The sequence below is a fragment of the Carcharhinus amblyrhynchos genome, chromosome 3 (genome assembly GCF_965287045.1).
Source record: "Carcharhinus amblyrhynchos chromosome 3, sCarAmb.v2.hapA, whole genome shotgun sequence".
Classification (NCBI taxonomy): Eukaryota; Metazoa; Chordata; class Chondrichthyes; order Carcharhiniformes; family Carcharhinidae; genus Carcharhinus; species Carcharhinus amblyrhynchos.
This window is the reverse complement of record NC_137326.1, coordinates 23768582-23789326: the sequence shown is the minus strand read 5'-3', so window position 1 is coordinate 23789326 and position 20745 is coordinate 23768582. Positions and strand designations below refer to the sequence as shown.

Genomic DNA, 20745 nt, shown 5'->3' with positions numbered 1-20745 from the left:
TGTTGTCAGTGTGGGTTCGAAGGGATGAACAGCCTCCCTCTGCTCTGTAGGGGTTCTATGATTGTCAAAAGCTGCACACACTATTTTCTGCAGATTTACATGATGATTCACTTCAGTTTAGCATGAAGGTGAGGTAGGGTCAAGTGTTAAACATAAGCTGCAGCCATTCATTGTCAGCTACTGAACATTAATTATTCAAACCTACCTGCAATCTCAGGACAAAACAAAGAATGAATAAACCTTCAACTGAACTGTAATTAATTTGGAATGTTGATTGTGTTATTCCTCCTCATGTTGCCCTGGTTTGGCTGAGAGTAGCTTTTGGTAGCTTTGCGTTTAGAAAAACTTACCAGTTTTTTGTTCATGGTCGTATTGATACATTGGGTGGGAATCTTCAGAACAAATGGAGGCCGTTAATCTGTCAACATTATCAAGCTAATTCAGCAAAATATCATGAAGCATCTTACAAATTTCATAGAATCATAGAATCCTACAGTGCAGACCATGCGGCCCATCGAGTCTGCGCTGACCATAACCCCACCCATTCTCATAATCCCATGCGTTTACCCTAGCTTGTCCCCCTGACACTAAAGGACAACTTAGCATGGTCAATCCACCTAACCCGCACATCTTTGGACTGTGGGAGGAAACCCATGCAGACATAGGGAGAACGTGCAAACTCCACACCGACAGAATTTGAAAATCAATTGTGAATGATATCCATCAACAGTATCCTAAGTATTTGATATTTGCCAGATAGCATGGTTTTGGAGGAATTCACTCCAGAATAGACATCTGAATAAATTTCATTGCATGCATGTAATAATGCCACTAATCCTCCATTGCAATGGCATCACCAATAGATTTGCTGTATCATGCTTTTTAATGCAACAACAGAATTCTATTCAGTGATAATAAATGCATTTGCACCATGGCACAGCATGAACCCACAACCAGAAATTACTGCAATGAACAATTAATCAGATTTTGGTAGTTTGGTTGAGGGGAAAATGTTGAGTGGGATTCCATGATACTCTGGTCTCTTCCTGGAATAGTGACACAAGGGGGGGAAATTTCCCATCCTGCCCACCACGGGAATCATAGCCGGCGGGGGGCAGACATGTGAAGGTCCATTGTCCTCGGGTGGGATTTTCTGGTTTTGGGGTGAGTGCAGCCAGAAAATCCCACCCAAGGTCTTTAATATTGACCCAAATCATTTGAACAAACAGTTCTATTTAATGTTGCAGACCTGAAGTATCTGCAAATGGGCAGCACTAATTTAGTAACGTATTGAAATTTTTGTCTAGATTATCTGATCAATTTGAAACAAGGTTCAAACCCACATCATCACCTCATCAGCATTAATGACAGTTAAAATATGCTTGTTTAATTTAATCGGGTATAATAATATTGTGATGCCAAAATACAAAATGATAGAGGTCACTGATTTGATTACTAAGCGTTAATATCTAGTTTATGTTTTAGAATAGATTAACTGAAAATTCACTTCTCAGTACATCTGATACAGAAAGAAAAATCTAGATTGCATCCCAAAAACTTGGTTCAGGGTTAAGCTGGATAATGTTTTATGCCTTTATTAGGGCCATGTCAAGTGTTTAAATCCCCTCCTCTGAAACATGAACAGCAAATCTGAGAGATATTAAGTACTGATAAAGCAAAATGCAAATACAAAAATGCTTTGGATGGTAGCAATGTTGTGACGTACTTGACCAGTGATGCAGAAGCCCAGACTAATGCTCTGGATGAGCTCAAATCCCACCACTGTGGCTGGAGAAATTTAAATTTAATTAATAAGTCAGAATGTTATTCTCAATGATAATGATTGTGAAACCACCAGACTATCGTAAAAGCCCATCTGGTTCACGAATTTTCTTCAAGGCAAGAAATTTGGTGTCCTACTCAGTCCAGCTTTCATGTGATCCCAGACCCACACCAATGTGATTGACTCTTAACTGTCCTCTGAAATAGCCTATCAAGTCACTCAGTTGCATCCGGCTCACCATCACCTCTTATGTTCTTATGACGATACTGTGCCTTTAAGAAATGTATTTGTGTCACGTTTGATGTGAAGGATATGTTTAAAAGCCCACTCTGTTTAATCAGTGCCGATCTATGCGCTCCAGGCAACCCACATGCTGAGAACACAGAAGCATAATTGACCCTAGATATCAGGGTGTTTGTTTTAATCTGAGCAAATGCAGTTTTGTTTATTTTTTGGGTTGTCCCCGGGGATTTCAGAGTAGGATTTAATTAGGTTGGTTGACAAGAGAGGGTCATGTGAATGAGTGGGGATAAACTTGCAGAAGCAAGCAGGCAGTTTCTGCTTGGATCTGCAAGGAGCAGGAGTTATTTTGTATTTCTCTCTCTCTCTCATTTGGGAGACCATAGTTTGGGACCTGCTAGAAAATAGGGATCTCTCTCCAGAGATGTTCTGCTGGCTTGAGGGCCATCAGCCCATGTACCAGCACATAAGCCTGTTGTTTGCTAACTGATTTTGAAGAAGGGTTTACGTCTATGAGGAATATTGCTTAAAACGGAACGAATAGAGATAGGCTAGCAGTTAAGAACTATATCTTGTCACATTTAAGTATTTCAATTGATAAAAGTTAGGCTAATTCTTTTTGTTATAATTAAAATTTATTGTTAAGTAAAATTTGTTTTGATAAAAGCTTCCTAGTGTATCAGTAGAATCACATCCGCAGTGAAACACCTTATCCTCATGCTAATGCCAAAATCAAAAATAGTTGGGGTCTATTCTAGTTGCATAACATACCTTGGAGTTTCTGATTCGGTCCCTAACAGTGGGTAATAAACCCTGGCCTTGCCAGCAGTGCTCACATTCCAAGAATGAATAAAATAGTCACATTCCTTATCGAGATAAAGCTTTACTTTTTGTAAGGCTGAACTGAGGTAAAGCAATGTTACATTCAGGTGAGACCAAAATTTTGATGAGATATTGCCAATGCAAAATATTTGATATAATGCTTACCATGATTGCCATTAACTGGTGCTTGGAACTTGGATTTTGTGAAACAAATAGTGAGAGCAAATTATCAAATATATGATTCAGATTATTAGAAGTATATTATTCTGTTTTTCACTGTGGATTGTTTGGTTATTCATTGGTTAATAAACAGTGTTAAATCCAGGATCATATTTACAGAAAAACTGGCAGTGGAAAGTTCCAATTTGACAAATCACAACTTCCAATCTGTAAAACCCTTGGTAAACATTTAAACAAATGAGTAAATATCACCTTTAGAATAAGTGACTTCTACAAACCAAATATATCACCAGCTGTAAAAAGTGATGCATTCTGAAAGATGGGGGTTAAATGCCACATAGCTGAACTTTAACAGCACGGTGTCACTGTGGTTAGCACTGCTGCCTCACAGTGCCAGGGACCCAGATTCAATTCCTGGCTTGGATCGCTATCTATGGGGAGTCTGCATGTTCTCCCCATGTCTGAGTAGGTTTCCTCCAGATGCTCTGGTTTCCTCCCACAGTCCAAAAGATGTGCTGGTTAGGTGCGTTGACCAAGCTAAATTCTCCCTCAACGCAGCTGAGCTGGCGTCAGAGTGTGGTGACATAGTGGATTTTCATAGTAACTTCGTTGCAGTGTTAATGTATGCCTACTTGTGATACTAATAAATGAACTTTATGAATGTACACTGTAGGCAATTAAATGACTGCAGCTACCAAAATGAGTGAATCCACCAGAAAAATAAACAGCTTTATAATAAATGGAGCAGAATTCATAATAATATCACATTGTTAATTTACAGAGCATTCATCAACAGGCAATCAAATCTTTAAAATCTGTCAATGTAATACAATGAAAGTCGTCAAAACAATACTGCAACTCAGCCTCATTTGCTTCAATTTTAATGCTAAGCGGTTTGACTTTTTGCAGTAGTAGAAAAATACATTCAGAAATGATTGTTATCAACAATAATAGAGAATATGGAGGATATGCAGAATTAAACACTGGATTTCATGGTCAGTGGTGAAGTGGCAGCACTCAATATAAATCTAAAAGTGAGCCATCAGGATCTAATGAGCTTTGTGGCCTAGATTTTACCTTGCCTGCCATTAATTTCATTCCAGTTAGGGCATCAAGCAATGTTATCAAGTAGACTAAGCAGCAAGTCACCCTGAATAATTCCCACAGACAGCAAACCAGGAAGTAACAATCAACTACTTATTTAACTTTCACAGAGAGTGAAAAAAAAGATTTAGACCTATACATTATATTAAGGTAGAAGCTGAAATATCATAGAAATTACTCATTTAAAAAGGTTTGTTTATTATTTAAAAATCTCTGGATTTTTCAGATAGAGTGGAGAGATTTGACATTCCGCAAATATAAAATTAGTTTTTTCTTTCAGGACCAGAGAGGCTGTTCAACAATATTTGTGACTTAGTACATTGTTAAAAACTCAGTTACATCTCATTCAACAAGTCATAACTGTTTAAGCATTTGTACAGCAAGAATAATAGCATAAAAAGAAGACATTCACATCAATCCTGTGATTTCTAATGATTTCCATTTGTGGGGATTTCCCACTCCACCCTGTGGGCAAGTGGGAAATCACTGACAGCAACTTTACATCTCTGCATGTAACTATGCGCATGTAGGTTCCAGAAGTTGCTGTCAGTTTCATAGCTGCACTGACGGCAAACACTGGCGTTTCGGCCATCACTACAATCACAAAATCCAGCCCAACATTCAACTGATAACAACTTCATGTGACAGAACTACATCTGTAACTTTCACAACCAAAGCCCCAGTAATAAATCAAATATATATTTTATTTAGCATCTCTCTTCTACATTACAAGTTTATGTTTTTTGAAGAAAAATATAATGATACCAGTTTATTTTCATTAGATTTCAATATTCTTCAAATGGCTTCAATCCACATGCCTAGTATTCTAATGGAAACTGAGATTATATTAATCAGGTTAAAGTAAAAGAAAATTAATTAGTACAGTAAAAACTTATTATCTTGTCATTTTTGTCCTATTTTCATGGCATTTTCAATCAGCATGTGGCACCCACAATGTCCTACCCAATCAAAATAAGTTATTTATTCTTGCCCTTGGACATTGCCACAATTGAAATATTACATAGAATTTACAAAACAGAAATGTGTCATTAATCTTGTGCCTCCTCCCACTCCATTTCCTTCAGTCACCCTATCAATGTGTCCTTCCATTCCTTTCTCCCTCAAGTACTAACTTTCCCTAAAATGCATCGAGGTGCATTTTCTCACTTGTGTAAAAAAGATCCATCATCCAATTCCCTTCTATGTCTAGGTAACTACACCAAGACTATATGGCCAAAATTTTACCACCACCCGCACTGCTCGCAGAATGGAATTCTCCATTGGCCTCGGGCAGGATTTTACCAGCCTCACACGAGCGAGGTTGTAAAATACTGGCCATAGAAGGCAGACTGTGAACTTCAGTCAATAATCGACTTCACACTCGGGTATCAAATGGGCAACTGAAAACCTTAAAATGTTTGCCAAACTTAAGTGAAGTGCTTTTTGGATATTCTTTTCAGTCTGAATTTCCACTTGGCATTATTAATATGCGAGCTTCCACACTGGAAGGATAATGTTGGAAATGAACTCTTAAATTATAATCCCACATTTTACATATTGCTTCTATATACAACACAAAATGAGTTGAGCAGAGCAGGTAGTCAATCCTGGAACATCTACTCAGAAATAGACTTCAGTCTCTCTCTAACACTCTGTCATGCCAATATCACAGCACTTGGACATTTCCTTAAAAGCTTTCAGGCTTTATTTTCTCCACTGTCCGAACCAGAAGTCTACTCTATGTGTTCATCAGTCTGTATGTAAATAAAAACTTCCTGCCAACAGCGCAAATTTTTTCTTAAATTGCAACATGACTTTATTGACGAGTGCCTTGCGAGGTCCCGAGGTCATGAAAGTCTATTAAAATGTCATTTTTTTCAATCCAAAGTTTTTCTTCATTAGAACAAACCTTTCTTTACCTCTTTATCAAAGTTTAATTCAAAGCAACTATTGCACGTTTCCCATTTCTATATCACTTGCTAGCTTAGATGCCTGAAAGCTGTCCCCTTTCAATCATTCCATCTCAAAACTTCTCCAGCTATTCCTCATAACTCAGTCTTACTTTCTCTTGAGGTCCTTCCCTATATCATCTGCAGACATTTTTGTTCAGGTGACCAGACTTGGGCACATTATTCAAGAGAAAGGTACAGTTTAAGCATGACTTCCTACAACTTGAAAGAGTAGATGTGACTTTTCACCAAAAAAACTGGCACCACAGATTGGTCACCCACTTGCCCATTTTTTCTCACCAGTGCTTTGCTGACTGCTGCTTTAGTAATAGGTATGAATAAGAGCAATTTCACAAAAGGTGACAAAGAAGTTCTGAGAGTTTAGACCATTTAGAGATAAAATGCAAGAAACAATTAGGGCTGATTTTCACCTAGGCTTGGGAAAACCGATCTATGCATTTTTGCAGCTCGCACAATGCCCACTCAATCTACTTGTGACTTCACAAAGAGCAGAGGAGGAGTTTGTGAGGAGTGTGGATATGGAGATGGGCAGATTAGAAGGCCCTCTTTGTTCTTCAACAAAACAGCCCAGCTACCAGTGTTGTTTAAACCTGATCCCTCACCCACCCAACTGCCATGCCACCTCATATTCCTCCAATGCCAATCCATGCCCCCTCACATTATCTCATGCCTCCTCAAAATTCCACCATGCTTCCTCCATGCCCCCCATATTCCCTATGCCATCGCCACTCACCCATTATGGACTATGTACAGGGGCATTGCAATGACAATGAGACTTATTTTAAAATTATCGAAAAGCCAATAATTTAATGAATCCCTGAATTCAAATTCATAATCACTGATGCTGGACCAAAAAACCCAACAGAAAAAATGTTGTAATCCTTTAAGTTTAGGATTTTTAACCAAGGAAACCATACCAAAAATATATCCAGTTATTATTGGCATGTAAAAGTTTCAATAGTTCTTAGAACAATATGATCACTTGCTGAACTGAAGGCCCCACAGACAGAACAAGTATCCATTTCAGAATGCCTATCCATCAATGGAGGGGACGCAGCTATGCACACCTTTTCTCTACCTTCAGAAGCAATTTTGTTCAGATCTACCAGTCCAATTAAATCAGAGCACAAAAAATTTGGCAGCAGAGGTTATTTCGTTTCACTTTTTTAAATACATTATGGTACGTTTTCCACTGGAAAAATACTGTAATGCATGTGAAAAATTGCATGATGCTGGTCAATGTAAGGGTCAAACTACCCCTGTGGGGCAGATTCCTATGATGAATCGCTGCATTAAAAATACATTATCAATTGAGGCATTGTAATGTCAGTGACATTTGAAAGTGGCACAACATTTTATACTTAACTTTCAGAATATTCTTGACTCCTGAGCAGGCTTTCCATTCCCTTTAAATTTGGTATATTTTTAAATGGGCTTCCACAACGCCGTACCATCCCAGATGAAAATACTGGGTAAAATTTTGAGCCCGTATTCAGCGCCTGTGACAATCCAGACGTCACAGATTGTGCCAGACAGAACACAATTGCTCTCCATCCTTGCCAGCAACGTCATCAGGTTTGTGCAGTAAACCTTCTTTGCATGCATTTAAATACTATTAATCCACACCCCTGCCATATATTGACACTGCGCCAATGTTCACAAAGGTTCATGCAGATATGAACCTGTTGTGGGGGTCTCCATGATGGGATGCAAAGTTAAATATATTCCCGGAGGGGAGGGTGTGGTGAAGGATGTGACCAGGCAGTGCCCTGGCAATGCCCCTTGGCACAGGTTTGCACCATGCCACCTTGATAGTGCTAGTCTGGCATTGCCACTCTGGCAGTACCAACCTCTGCCAAGAGACGGATCCCAGTGGGATCCTCATGAGGCAGGCGGAGGTTAATGCTGCTGTGCCTAGAAGGATGGGAGCGGTCTGATGAGCTGGGGATGCTGGCAATTGCCATTGCGGGCAATGGGGGAGGTGCCAGTCCCAACTGTGGGGGGGGAAGGAGCCAATGGTCACCAGAGAAGTGGGGAGGGGGAAATGGGGCCAATGATCCAATAATTGCAGGGGAGGGGGAGAGAAGTGCCAATGATCGCAGTAGATCATCGAGAGAGGTGGCCAATGATTTGGGGGGGAACAAAAGGGGCTGATGATCATGGAAGGGGAGAGAGAAGGGGTCCATGATTGTGGCAGTAGGGTGGGGGGGGGTGTGTGTGGGTTAGAGTGAATGCTTGCTCTGATCGGGGTTGGGGCCTCAGTACTTAGGTGGGGGAGGTTTATTGGATCTCTATGCAGTCAGGTTTTGCTGGTGTGTTTATGCCCTGCCCCCCAGCATGATGGCATAAATCACGCATCCTTGATTCTCCTTGGCAGAGTCTAGTCGAAACCAACTGGTTTCTCTGGAGAGGAACACACCAGCTTTTCCCCCAGAAATAACACTCTGCCATTTGCACCCAGTGTGTGAGAGGGAGATCCAATTCTCCTCCCTCCTGGAGAAGCCAAGCTTAGCAAGCTCCTCCCAACTGGCAAAAAGGCCAAGGGGGAAAATGGCCTCCAAAAACCTCACCGTGGCCATTCGCACATCATAATGTTCCTCCATAGGCAGGTGAAAATCTGGCCCTTAGTGTCAGCTATGGTGAATAAAAATATCACAGTCCTACTTAGTATTTAAATGACTTAAAACGTAAGCAGTGCATTTAGCTATTTAAATTCCACATTAATCTACAGTTCCAAATACTTTCTGTAGGCTGTAACAGAAAGATTTTCGTTATGAATAACACAATCGTACAAAATTACAAGAACATTTTCAGCAAGGAACTGAGAACAGAAAGCCAGACACCTTCTATCTAAAGGCACATTCCTTTACAAATGGATGCTGGGCAATAAAATAAATTTTTTTACAGCAATGTGATCCAATTTTCCAGGATATTTCAGCAGTTTACTATTGTCTCTGATAATGCAACTATATTTTTCACGAAACAAACTGAGTTACATTCTTCTCAACTGCCGTCACCGTCTCTTCTATTTTCTGTGCAATAGAATGAGAATAGCAATTGTTCTTAAATGATTTCACTTTTGTGTTTCAACTGTTGTATGACTAATCTCTGGTATCGGAATGAAAAAGACGTTCAAATTTTTACATGTAAATCATTCAAGAATTGGGGTGTGGCAAGCTAAATAATTCATTTGAAAATTTATATTTCTTTCAGATTCTTCACTCAGCCATGTGGACATGTGTTAATAATTTAAAAATCCCATGGTCTTTATTGCACCAGAGAGGAATGTTCCTTTAAGACATGAATAGTATTGTAAACCTATTGTTTCTTCACCTATCTACATTTATACTTTTCCTTAGTCAGATTATAGAATATTGTTACTTTAGCATTTAAATTACATTTTTCTCCAGACTAATGGAAGTTCTTTGCATTGATAGTGGTAGTTTTGCAGCTAATACAGTTTGGTGTATTAGAAGTGTTACATTAAGAGTCATCCATTGCACCTAAACCACCTGCTGGCCTATTAGTTGCAAACGGTGCAGGTTGAGGATGGAATCAGCTATGATCCGAGCTGTGGACCTTAGGTAGCCTCCAGATGTCACCATCAGGATGGGGATCTTACGCTTGCGGGCGATCTCAAAGACTATTTGATCTCTTTTAATGATTCCCTATTTTGAAACAAAAGTAAGTTAGGAGACGGATGTCATAAGGACAGACAAACGTTTGATTTTCTATATTTCAACAAAACATGTTAATCAGTCCCCAACCCCTCTTAAAAAAAAGGGCAATAAGATTAAAATATTGAATAAATATACATTATCCCACAATGTGATTTTAACATGGTAAATATTTACCATGAATTTCCAAGAAAACTATCAAAAGATGGTGAAAAAAAAGCATAAGTTGATGTTTTCAGCAGTAACTTCTTTTTTATGTAATAAACTTAATGATACCTCTTATGTGTCATCTTACTTATGATACATCTTATTGCACGGTAGCACAGTGGTTAGCACTGCTGCTTCACAGCGCAAGGGGCCTGGGTTCAATTCCCAGCTTGGGTCACTGCCTGTGTAGAGTGTGGAGTTTGCACATTCTCTCCATATTTGTTCCCTCCGGGTGCTCCAGTTTCCTCCCACATTCTGTAAGACATGCTGGTTAGGTGCACTGACCCGAACGGGCACCAGACTGAGGTGACTAGGCGAATTTCGCAATAACTTCATTGTAGTGTTAATGTAAGTCTTACTTGTGACTAATAAATAAACTTTAGCTTTTAACTTTGAATGATATCATTTCAGAAAGTGCAGTGTAAAATTGCCAGAATTAAATTCAATGAGCGTGAGGTCTTTACAATGGAATATTGAAACGATAAGTATTTTTCTAATTTATTTTTCATATGCAAGTCATATAAAAGCATATCTGAGACTAAAACGTTTCAAAATCTGCGCATCTAAACTCATAATAAATGCTGTTGCACATGTAAACTGGTACTTTTAAAATGGTAATTGCAATTTTTCTCTCACATGTAATGTACTTGCTAATTATGAGAGAACAGAGAGTTGTATTGCTACAGTAGCTTACCTGAATAAACCTAACCAGAAATGTTTGACTTATTGTAATTAAAAAGTCAAACGTTGCAGAAATTATAGTGAGTTAAATGTTGCACGATAATGAAGTAGGAATTATATACACCATTTGGTCAAACCAATGAGATTTCTGGAACAGGCCTGAATAGAAGTGAAACTTTTGGACAAGTGGAGCAAAACATTTCTCCAGACCTTCCGCAAGGTGAAATACGTGCATTTTCCATTGCTTAATTAAGTTTACATGCATTCAAACATGCTGCATATTTAAAATTTGAGGCGCAGCTTACTTTTGAAGTGCTTCACTAACACACATTCAAAGTGCAAACATCTAGACAACCCCTGAGTTTGTAGTACGAACCTGAGGTGAAATCGCCAAACCTCCCAGTTGATCACCATCTAAGATGTCGGTGCCTGCATTGTACACGATGATGTCTGGAGTGACTTGCTGCAATGCTTTTGACATTTGTGTTTCCACTTTCTGCAGATACTCCGAATCCTCTGTGTCCCAGTCCAGCTCAATTTTCCACTTGATGGCTCCTGGTAACAATTCATGAATAAACTATTTAAAGCAATCAATCATTTCACACAGTTAACGCCACAGGAAATAAATCTTTAAGCACCGTGAGGCAAACACAATGAATCAAAATCCAGCCCACAGTTATGTAGTCAAATAGTGTGTAAACAAATATCCTTTCTATCCAGATTATTCGACAGAAAATGCAGATACTTCAATGACAAATTGTTATTGCTAAAGAACATTGGAGCACAGAAGATCACACCTGGATTTCAAAAACTGTTCAGGAGAAACACGGGGCAGAATCTGCCCCCCAAAACTAAGTGTCATAACGGCGATAATACAGGAACGATCTGTGACAGTCTGTCAGATGCACTCCAGACCGCATTCGTCCCACATTCAGTCACTTTCTGGGTACAGTAGGTGAGGGAGGGGGGTAGTAGAGGGTGCTAAACATACTAGTGAACCCAGCTGCAGAGCGCTTCAATCTTACAGTGAACTTGGAGACCCCCTCCCTCTCCTCAACGATCATTGAGACCTGCCCCCCTCAAACTGTTTGGAGTCAGGTACGAAACTGGAGTCAGTTCTTTGGCCGGCATATTATTTTCCAGGATTGGCCTGATCTGTACCAGATGAAGCAAGGTGGGAAAATCACCGTCATTGTGTCAGGTGGGAAATATAATTGTTACACCAAAGTTTATCTTAAGATAATTATTCAGTTATTTGCCAAAACAGTGAAGTGATGAACTTGACTACTGCAATATAGAGAACACAGACACAAAGTTGTGTCAATAGGTACCTGTTGGGTTCTCTCCAATCAAATTTCTACCCCAGCCACGGTATCAAAACAGCTCTTAGCAAAGTCACATATTACATCCCATTTGACTGTGACAAATGTAAACCATCCGTCCTCGACCTGTCTGCAGCCTTTGATCACAACATCCTTCCACCATTACTCAGCTGGGTCCATTCTTATCTATCTAAACATAGTCAGAGTATCGCCATCAGTGGCTTCTCTTCCTGCTCCTGCACCACTATTTCTGGTGTCTCCCAGGAATATATCCTTAGCTCCCTCCTATTTCTCATCTACATGCTGCCCTTCAGCAACAATATCTGAAGACATCAAGTCAGCTTCCACCTGTACGCTACTTTGCTCATACCTCTGTCAACCTCTCCACTCTTTCTAACTTGCCAGATTTCTTCTGACATGCAGGACCAGAAGAGCAGCAATTTCTTTCAATTAAATATTAGAAAGACCTGTCCTCGACCCTGCCACAAACTCTGCCCCCTTGCCACTGACTCCACCCTTTGCCTTTTGCAACTGCCTGAGACTGAGCCAGGATATTCACAATTTTGCTGCTACGATTGACACATCATCACATATCCGCACTGTCACCCGAGACCTCCTGCTCCCACGAGTGAGCATTGCCATGCTTTTGCCTCTGCTTTCCTGCTGCTGAATTTTGAGACATTCATTTACACCTTTGTTCAACAATTCAGCTGCATTCCTGATCAGCCTTGTACATTCCACCTGCTGTAAACTTGACTTCTTCCAACACTCTGCTTGCTGCTCGTGCCCTAACTCCTACCCCAATTTGCTGCTTGCTGACTCCCACTTAAACAATGCCTGAGTTTTAAAATTCTCATCCTGGTTTTCAATCCTCCATGTCCTGGTGCCATACTAGCTTTGCAATCTCCTGCAGCTTGAAAAACCCTCTTGATATCTTCCCTCCCTAATTTCAGTCCCAGAACATCACTGATTTTAATTGCTCCACCATTGGTGGCTTTGCCTTCAGCTGCCAAGACCCTAAACTCTGGCATTCCCTCCAATATCTGTCTCTTTCTCTCCCCCTACCTCAATTTCCCCCTTTAAGACATTCTTTAGAATCTACTCCATAATCATGGTGCACGGTGGTTGCACCACTGCCTCACAGCACTAGGGACCCAGGTTCCCGGCTTGGATCGCTACGTGTGGGGAGTCTGCACGTTCTTCCTATGCCTGCGTGGGTTTCCTTTGGGTGCTCCAGTTTCCTCCCACAGTCTGAAAGACATGCTGTTAGGTGCACTGACCATGCTAAATTCTCCCTCAGTTTACCTGAACTGACACCGGAGTGTGGCAATTAGGGGATTTTCACAGTAACTGCATTGCATTGTTAATTTAAGCCTACTTGTGACAGTGATAAATAAGCTTTAAAACGATCAAGTTTTGAAGCAACTAACCTAATATCACCTCATGTGGTTGAAGGTCATATTTTAAAATGCCTCTGTGAAGCACCTTAAGATGCTTTATTATTTGATAAGTGCTACATGGATACAAGTTGTTGTCAGCTAAGAGTTATTCTGACAGGTTGTGTGATAAACTCTCAGTGTTCCTTAACAACAGTCATTAAAAACCATCACATTATCCAGTGACAACTCCATCAGTGCAGAATGGAAGCAATGAGGCCACAATAATGCCTTCAGGTGACAAGAAAGCAGGGCTGAAAATTATTTCTGTACAGCACAGTTGGAGGAAATCCTAGGCCTGCTCACAGATAGTTTATCTAATGCTGACTAGTCCACCAAATTGCTTCAAGTGGTTGATTTGTTGATTTAAATAATTTATAAGAAACCTTGCTTTTCTTCTGCCTTATCTTTTAGTATTTCACTGTAGGTAGCTGCTGCTGTCATGTACTGCATTTTATTATTCTACTTGCATAATGACTTTCAAACATCTAATACAACATCAACAGATATGTAAAGTTAAAGCACATGGGATTGCAGATAGTGTCTTGAGATGGATAGAAAGCTGCTTAGCAGACAAAAAGCAAAAAGTTAGTATCAATGGGTCTTTTTCCAATTGGCAAGCAGTGACTAGTGGAATACTGCAGGGATCTCTAATAGGACCCCAACTGTTCACATTATATATTAATGATTTGGAAGAGGGAACTAAATGCATTATCACCAGATTTAAGTTTTTTAAGTTTATTTATTGTCACAAATAGTCTTACATTGCAATGAAGTTACTGTGAAAATCTCCTAATCACCGCACTCCAGCACCTGTTCAGGTACACCGGGGGAGAATTTAACATAACAAGTGCACCTAATCAGCACATCTTTCGGTCTATGGGAGGAAACAGGAGCACACGGAGGAAACCCTCATAGACACAAGGAGAATGTGCAGACTCCACACAGACAGTGACCTAAGCAGGGAATCAAACCCAGGTCTATGGTACTGTGAGGCAGCAGTGCTACCCACTGTGCCACCATGCCGCCCATGTCCTTGCAGATTTGCTGACAAAATAAAGTTGGGTAGGAGGGTGAGCTGTGAGGAGGATGCAGAAATGCTTCAGTGTGATTTGGACAAGCTGAATGAGTGGGCATATTGTTTTGAAGTTGCATATGGAAGGTTAAAAATGTGATATTGACAAATGTAAATAGTGAAAAGAAATGCTAAGGAAAAAAGAAGAAATCATATAGCATTGTCTCTTTAAAAAAAAGCAGGTGGCTTTGTCTTTAGAGTTTTAAATTGCTGAGAGAAGAGGCTGCAGAAGCAGGCTTTGCAACATTTGTGTCAAAACTTCACAGCTAGTGTTCCAGCATAACAAAACAGGCTTTTGACTTGGACCAATGAGGTTAAAGCAAGTATGGAGAGACACAGGACTAATGGAATTCAAATGTGAGCCTCAAGCCACTCAGATCTCAGGAATACTGAGGTATTTCCAGGTATATAAACCCAGATAAGGAGGAATAACTGTTAGAGTAATCTTGCCACCTCTTTAGTCGGAAGGAGGGGAGACCTGGCTCTCATATAGAAACCTGCAGTAATATACATACGTCTTCAGAAAATCACCATCTAAATTGAAGGAGATACCACCTCAGAAAGTATTCCAGACAAGGGAATAACCAAAGAATGTTCATACTTCCAAAAGACATCTGGTTGTATACTCTCTGAGAGTGAGTGTATTCTATAAGGATTTATTTCATTACTCCTGATGAGTCTTGTAATATTTGGACATCATTCTATTGGGATTTTAGTTAGTTTGTTAATTATTTAATAAGGTTGTCACCAGTTTTAAAAATAAGGACCTGTTAATTGTTCATGACAGAGAGGCAGATCTTGCATTAATTTACCAAAATCAATAAATTCCTATTTCTTCACATATCTTCATACAAGATTATGAGGCGAAGTATGTCCCTTTAGGTGGTTCCAAAGTCATGCAGAGGGAAAGATCACCTCTGCGTAGTAACCTCTGCATGGCAGGTGCAGCATATTGTGGATAAATGTGAGGTTATCCATTTTGGTAGCAATAATAGGAGGCAGATTATTGAGAGAAGTGGATACTCCATGAGACCTGGGTGTCCTCATGCACCAGTTGCTGAAAGTAAGTGCACAGGTACAGCAGGTAGTAAAGAAGGAAAATTGTATGTCAGCCTTCATAGCAAGAGGACTTAAGCATAGGAATATATCGCTCTCAGAGTAGTGTGTGTAGTTTTGCAGTTTTGATGTCCTTATTTGAGAAAGGGTGTTCTTGTGATAGAGAGAGTGCAGCCAAGATTTACCAGGCTGATTCCTGGGATGGGTGGCAGATCTGTCATTTGAGGATAGATTAAGTCACTTAGGATTACATTCATTGGAATCTGAAGAGTGGGAGAGGATCTCATAGAAACTTATAAAATTCTAACAGGGTTAGACAGGGTAGATTCTGAAAGAACGTTTCCAATGGTGGGGGAGTCCAGAACTAGGGGTCATAATTTGAGAATAAGGGGTAAACCTTTTAGAATAGAGGTGAGGAGTGGTAGGTATATGGAATTCATGACCACAGAAAGTAGTTGAGTCCAAAACATTGAGATTGCAAGAAATTAGATATAGCTCTTGGGGCTAAAAGGATCAAGGGATATGGGGAAGGTGGGATCTAGATATTGAATCTTTCTTCTCTTTCTTGCTCTTTACCCTCAGAGCAGCTTTGAGGGGAAAGAGCCACCATATCTTATATCCATCACTTTAAGTTGATTTGTTAGTGTCATAAGTAGGTCTACTATAATGAAGTTACTGTGAAAATCCCCGTCGCCACACTCTGGTGCCTATTTAGGTACACTGAGGAAGAATTTAGCATGGCCAATGCACATAACCAGTACATCTTTCAATCATTAATTCGCTTCTTAAAGGACTCAAGTTGAGCGGCGGGAAACGGCAGCCTTAAAAAATAAGGTACGTCAGCCATGTGCCTTCCCGGCCAGAACTTGCTTCCAGTGAAGATGGGAAGGCATTGGTTATCGGTCCTGACACCCAGATTTACAAGGCTGTGTATCTCCTTCCATGCCTAATGCGGGGGAAGAAAATTCCAGCTACTGTCTTTCAGATAAGATATCAATCTGCAGTCCGTCTGCCTGTTCTGGTGGCATAAAAGTTCTGATGATACTCTTGAAGAAGAGCACTGAAGTTCGCTTGATGTCCTGATCACCATTTATTCCTTCATCTATGTCATTAAACCCAGATTATCTGGTCATTCATAGAATCCCTATAGTACAGAATGAGGCCATCTCCTGAGGCCCATTGTGTCTGTACTGACTCCAAAACAGTATCACATCCAGGCCCTCCCCTCTGCCCTATCCTCTTAATCCCATATATTTATCATGACTAATCCACCTAATCTGCACATCTCGGGACACTAAGGGGCATTTTCACATGACCAATCTACCTAACCTGCACACCTTTGGACTCATTCATCTCATTTACCTCTCTCTTGAATGGCCAATAATTGCTTCTTCACACAAAGGCAGGTAGAATTGTGGAACCCTCTCCCACAGAAAGCACACGAGTTAATTCAATTAATAATTCTAAACCAGAGATTGATAGATTTTTTTGCTATTCAAGTGTATAAAGTGAGATGAAGCCTGGGTTGCTGAACGAAGTTAGGATACAGATCAGTCAGGATCTGATTGAATGCCAAGACAGGTTTGAGAGACTGAATGGCGTACCCCTTCCTGTACCTATGTTCCAAATGCTATTTGTAGATGTTAGTATTTACAAATTGGCTGCCATGTTTGCCCATTTTACAATGGCAACCACAGTTAAAAAAGTACCTCAATTGATAGTTAAGTACTTTAAGATATCCTAAGGACCTGAAAGGCACAATGTAAATTAAAGCTGTTTCTTTCTTTTAAAGACAAGTGAAACAATTAGTTTTCAATAACATTTAAATTGTACTTGATAGTAAGAAAGGCTATGAACATGTTAATGATTATGCAACATTATGTCAGCAGATGGTGGCACAGTGGCACAGTGATTAGCATTGCTGCCTCCAAGTACCAGGGACCCGGATTCAATTCCGGCCTTGGAGTTTGCACGTTCTCCCCAGGTTTGCATGGGTTTCCTCCGGGTACTCCAGTTTCCTCCCACACTTAAAAGATGTGTGGGTTAGGTTGATTGGCCATGCTAAATTGTCCATTAATGTCAGGGGATTAGCAAGGTAAATATGTGGGGTTACAGGGATAGGGCCTGGGTGGGATTATTGTCAGTGCAAACATGATGAGCCAAATGGTCTCCTTCTACACTGGAGGGATTCTATGAGAGCAGTATATAATGTGTGTCGTGTTCCAATACATTGTGGAATTTTCACTTTGGCCTTTGCTGACCCTTTTAAGCTGAAATTGATTATCATTGAGGTATGACGTTATAGTTGTGTTAAGAGTACATGTTTGTCTAGAGCAAGAGTCATTAGTTTTAGTGTGATGTCCTTCATGCTGAAAATTGGCATGACTTCATGTGTTTAAAGGGGTTTTCAACTGTCACCCACTATTTGATCACAGATGTCACTTTGACTATTTCCGCAGTGTGCAAATGATTAAAGGATTGGCTTGTAGGCTGCAGGAACGTAAACATTTTTGGGTTTAGAGTGTGCAGCAATCAAAGCATTTGTTTTGACATGGAGTAGAAGGCTCGGAGGTAGGTTTTCAGTTTGCCGCCTGGATGTAACATCAGCGCTGCGGATCAAAGCCAGTTACAGAAATCAGCTGATTCTCACTTCCATTGAAGTGCTGCTCAACTAATGCAGACTAAGCCACTGCCATTGAGTGCACAGAGCAGATTCCACTACACAAATGTAAAAAGCACTGGTGTTGTCTGCTTCAGTTTGGTGAGAATGCAATAATCTCTTTATTCTAAACTACGGGAAAGGACAAATTTCATCAAGAAGTAGAAAATAAATAGCTTTGTGCCCATGTCAAAAACTCTTCTTCATACAGTCATAGAGTCATAAAGGTTTACAGCATGGAAACAGGCCCTTTGGACCAACTTGTTCATGCCACCCAGTTTTTACCACCAAACTAGTCCCAATTGCCTGCATTTGGCCCATATCCCTCTATAGCCATCTTACCCACATAACTGTCTAAATGCTTTTTAAAAGACAAATTGTACCCGCCTCTACTACTACCTCCAGCGGCTCGTTCCAGACACTCACCACCTGTCAAGTGAAAAAATTGCCCCTCTGGACCCTTTTGTATCTCTCCCCTCTCACCTTAAACTTATGCCCTCTAGCTTTAGGCTTCCTTACCTTTGGAAAAAGATGTTGACCATCTACCTTATCTTATTTTATAGACCTCTATAACATCATGCTTAAGCCTCCTACGCTCCAGGGAAAAAAGTGTCCCAGTCTATCCAGTCGCTCCTTATAACTCAAATCATCAAGTACGGGTAACATCCTAGTAAAGCTTTTCTGCATTTTTTCTCTTTTAATAATATCCTTTTTATAATAAGGTGACCAGAATTGTATACAGTATTCCAAGTGTGGCCATACCAATATTTTGTACAACTTCAACAAGATGTCCATGTTCTGACCAATGAAACCAAGCATGCTGAATGCCTTCTTCACCACCCTGTCCACCTGTGACTCCACTTTCAAGGAGCTATGAACATGTACCCCTGGATCTCTTTGTTCTATAACTCTCCCCAACGCCCTACCATTAACTGAGTATTTTTTGCCCCAACTTGACCTACCAAAATGCATCACCTCAGATTTATCTAAAGTAAACTCCATTTTGCCATTCATCAGCCAACTGGCCACATAAAGCTTTCCACAATTCAATGGGTAATAGCTGAAGATATAGAAACATGTACAGTCCATTTTTATTTCTGTTTTGAGTGGATGATCCACTTCAGCCTCCTCCGGAGGTCCCATCATCAGAGATGTCCACCTTCAACCACATGGATTCACTCCACATGATCTCAACAAACAGCTGAAGGCACAGGACACTGAAAGGACTCTGATAATATTCTGGCAACAATACTCAAGATTTCTGCTCCAGAACACGCTGTACCCCTGGCTAAACTGCTCCAGTACAGCTATAATACTGGTATTTACCCAGCAATGTGGAACATTGCACAGATATATCTTGTAAACAAGAAACAGAATAAATCCAACCCAGTCAATAGCCTGTTCAATGACACTCAGCTTAGATTCTGCCAGGGCCACTCAGCACTTGACCTCATTACAGCCTTGGTTCAAACATGGACAAAATTTAATTTAATTAAACATGGACAAAGTTTAATTTAACAGGATATCATAGATTAAAACCTGATATCTATGTTTGACCATTTGGATTTGTGAAAGGGCAGCAGAGAAAAAATGTAATATAGAACTTCTAAGCTGCAAACAACTAAAGAAAGTGGTGGAAGTGAATTTAGTGAGATTCAGCATCTGCAACCTTTTAAGTAAACCACCCACAAACATTATCCCAGCCTTGCACAGCAAACAGCACTCCAACCCCCACAGAGATTACGGGATGGTGTCAAAATGAAGGCAGTGCAGCAACAGTCCCTGTTGAATGCACGTTATGCAGTATCATGGCAATAAGATAACTGCTGTGGATAGAAACTGCCAGAACTAGAAGTTCCTCATCCCTCTCGTGTATACAGCCAATAAGCAGATGAAATGGACTATTACACAAAGCTGAAGATCCGGATGAAGAATGTTCATCTTATCATTCATAACTCTCAACAGACGCAGACACAAAATCTCTGATCCAAAAGCTCTAACTCTAGCAGCGCTCTCTTTCATGCAAGAAAATTAAACTGATTTATTGAAAGGAATAGTATGGTGTGGACACCAATGGGTGAAGAACTAAATTAAAGTTACAACCAAAAAGCAGAGGGTACAATTTCCAAATTGGATAAATCAACCAGATGATTCCCAGCTGCAAACTGTTTGTGAAAGACTGAATTATCCCCAATTGCACCTGATTAGTATTAAGTTTTAAATGAACAATAAAATTGACATTGGACTTATTCCAAATACACAGAACGCTGCACAAGATGGGACTAACTGATTTCGGAGAATACCACTAATATAGAATTTACAGCAACAGAAACAGGTTATTTAAATGATATATTCAAAATCATGAAGAGGTTTGACAGAGTAAATAAGGAGAAAGAGTTTTCATCGGCAGAGGGTTAAGAAAGGGCTCAGAAACTGGGTGAAAATTTTTAGGATCCGAATGAGATCCAATCGGAAGAAGTCCCAGAGGGAGCTCCAAAGGTGGGTTATGAAGTTTTTTAATCCGGGATTGTGG

The 20745-nt window shown here is 40.2% G+C and overlaps 1 protein-coding gene across 3 annotated transcripts in view; it reads right to left on the bottom strand.

The window, feature by feature from the left end:
* Nucleotides 1–20745, bottom strand: part of hdac11 (histone deacetylase 11) — a 133868-nt gene that overhangs the window by 14721 nt on the left and 98402 nt on the right. For 2 of the 3 annotated variants that reach the window (XM_080182265.1, XM_080182272.1), the window contains exon 10: nt 11041–11219. In XM_080182265.1, coding sequence (XP_080038391.1) covers nt 11041–11219 — 179 coding nt within the window. Of the gene's footprint in view, nt 1–3725; nt 9768–11040; nt 11220–20745 lie in introns of those variants that run through there. The other variant, XM_080182260.1, reaches the window with a different exon arrangement.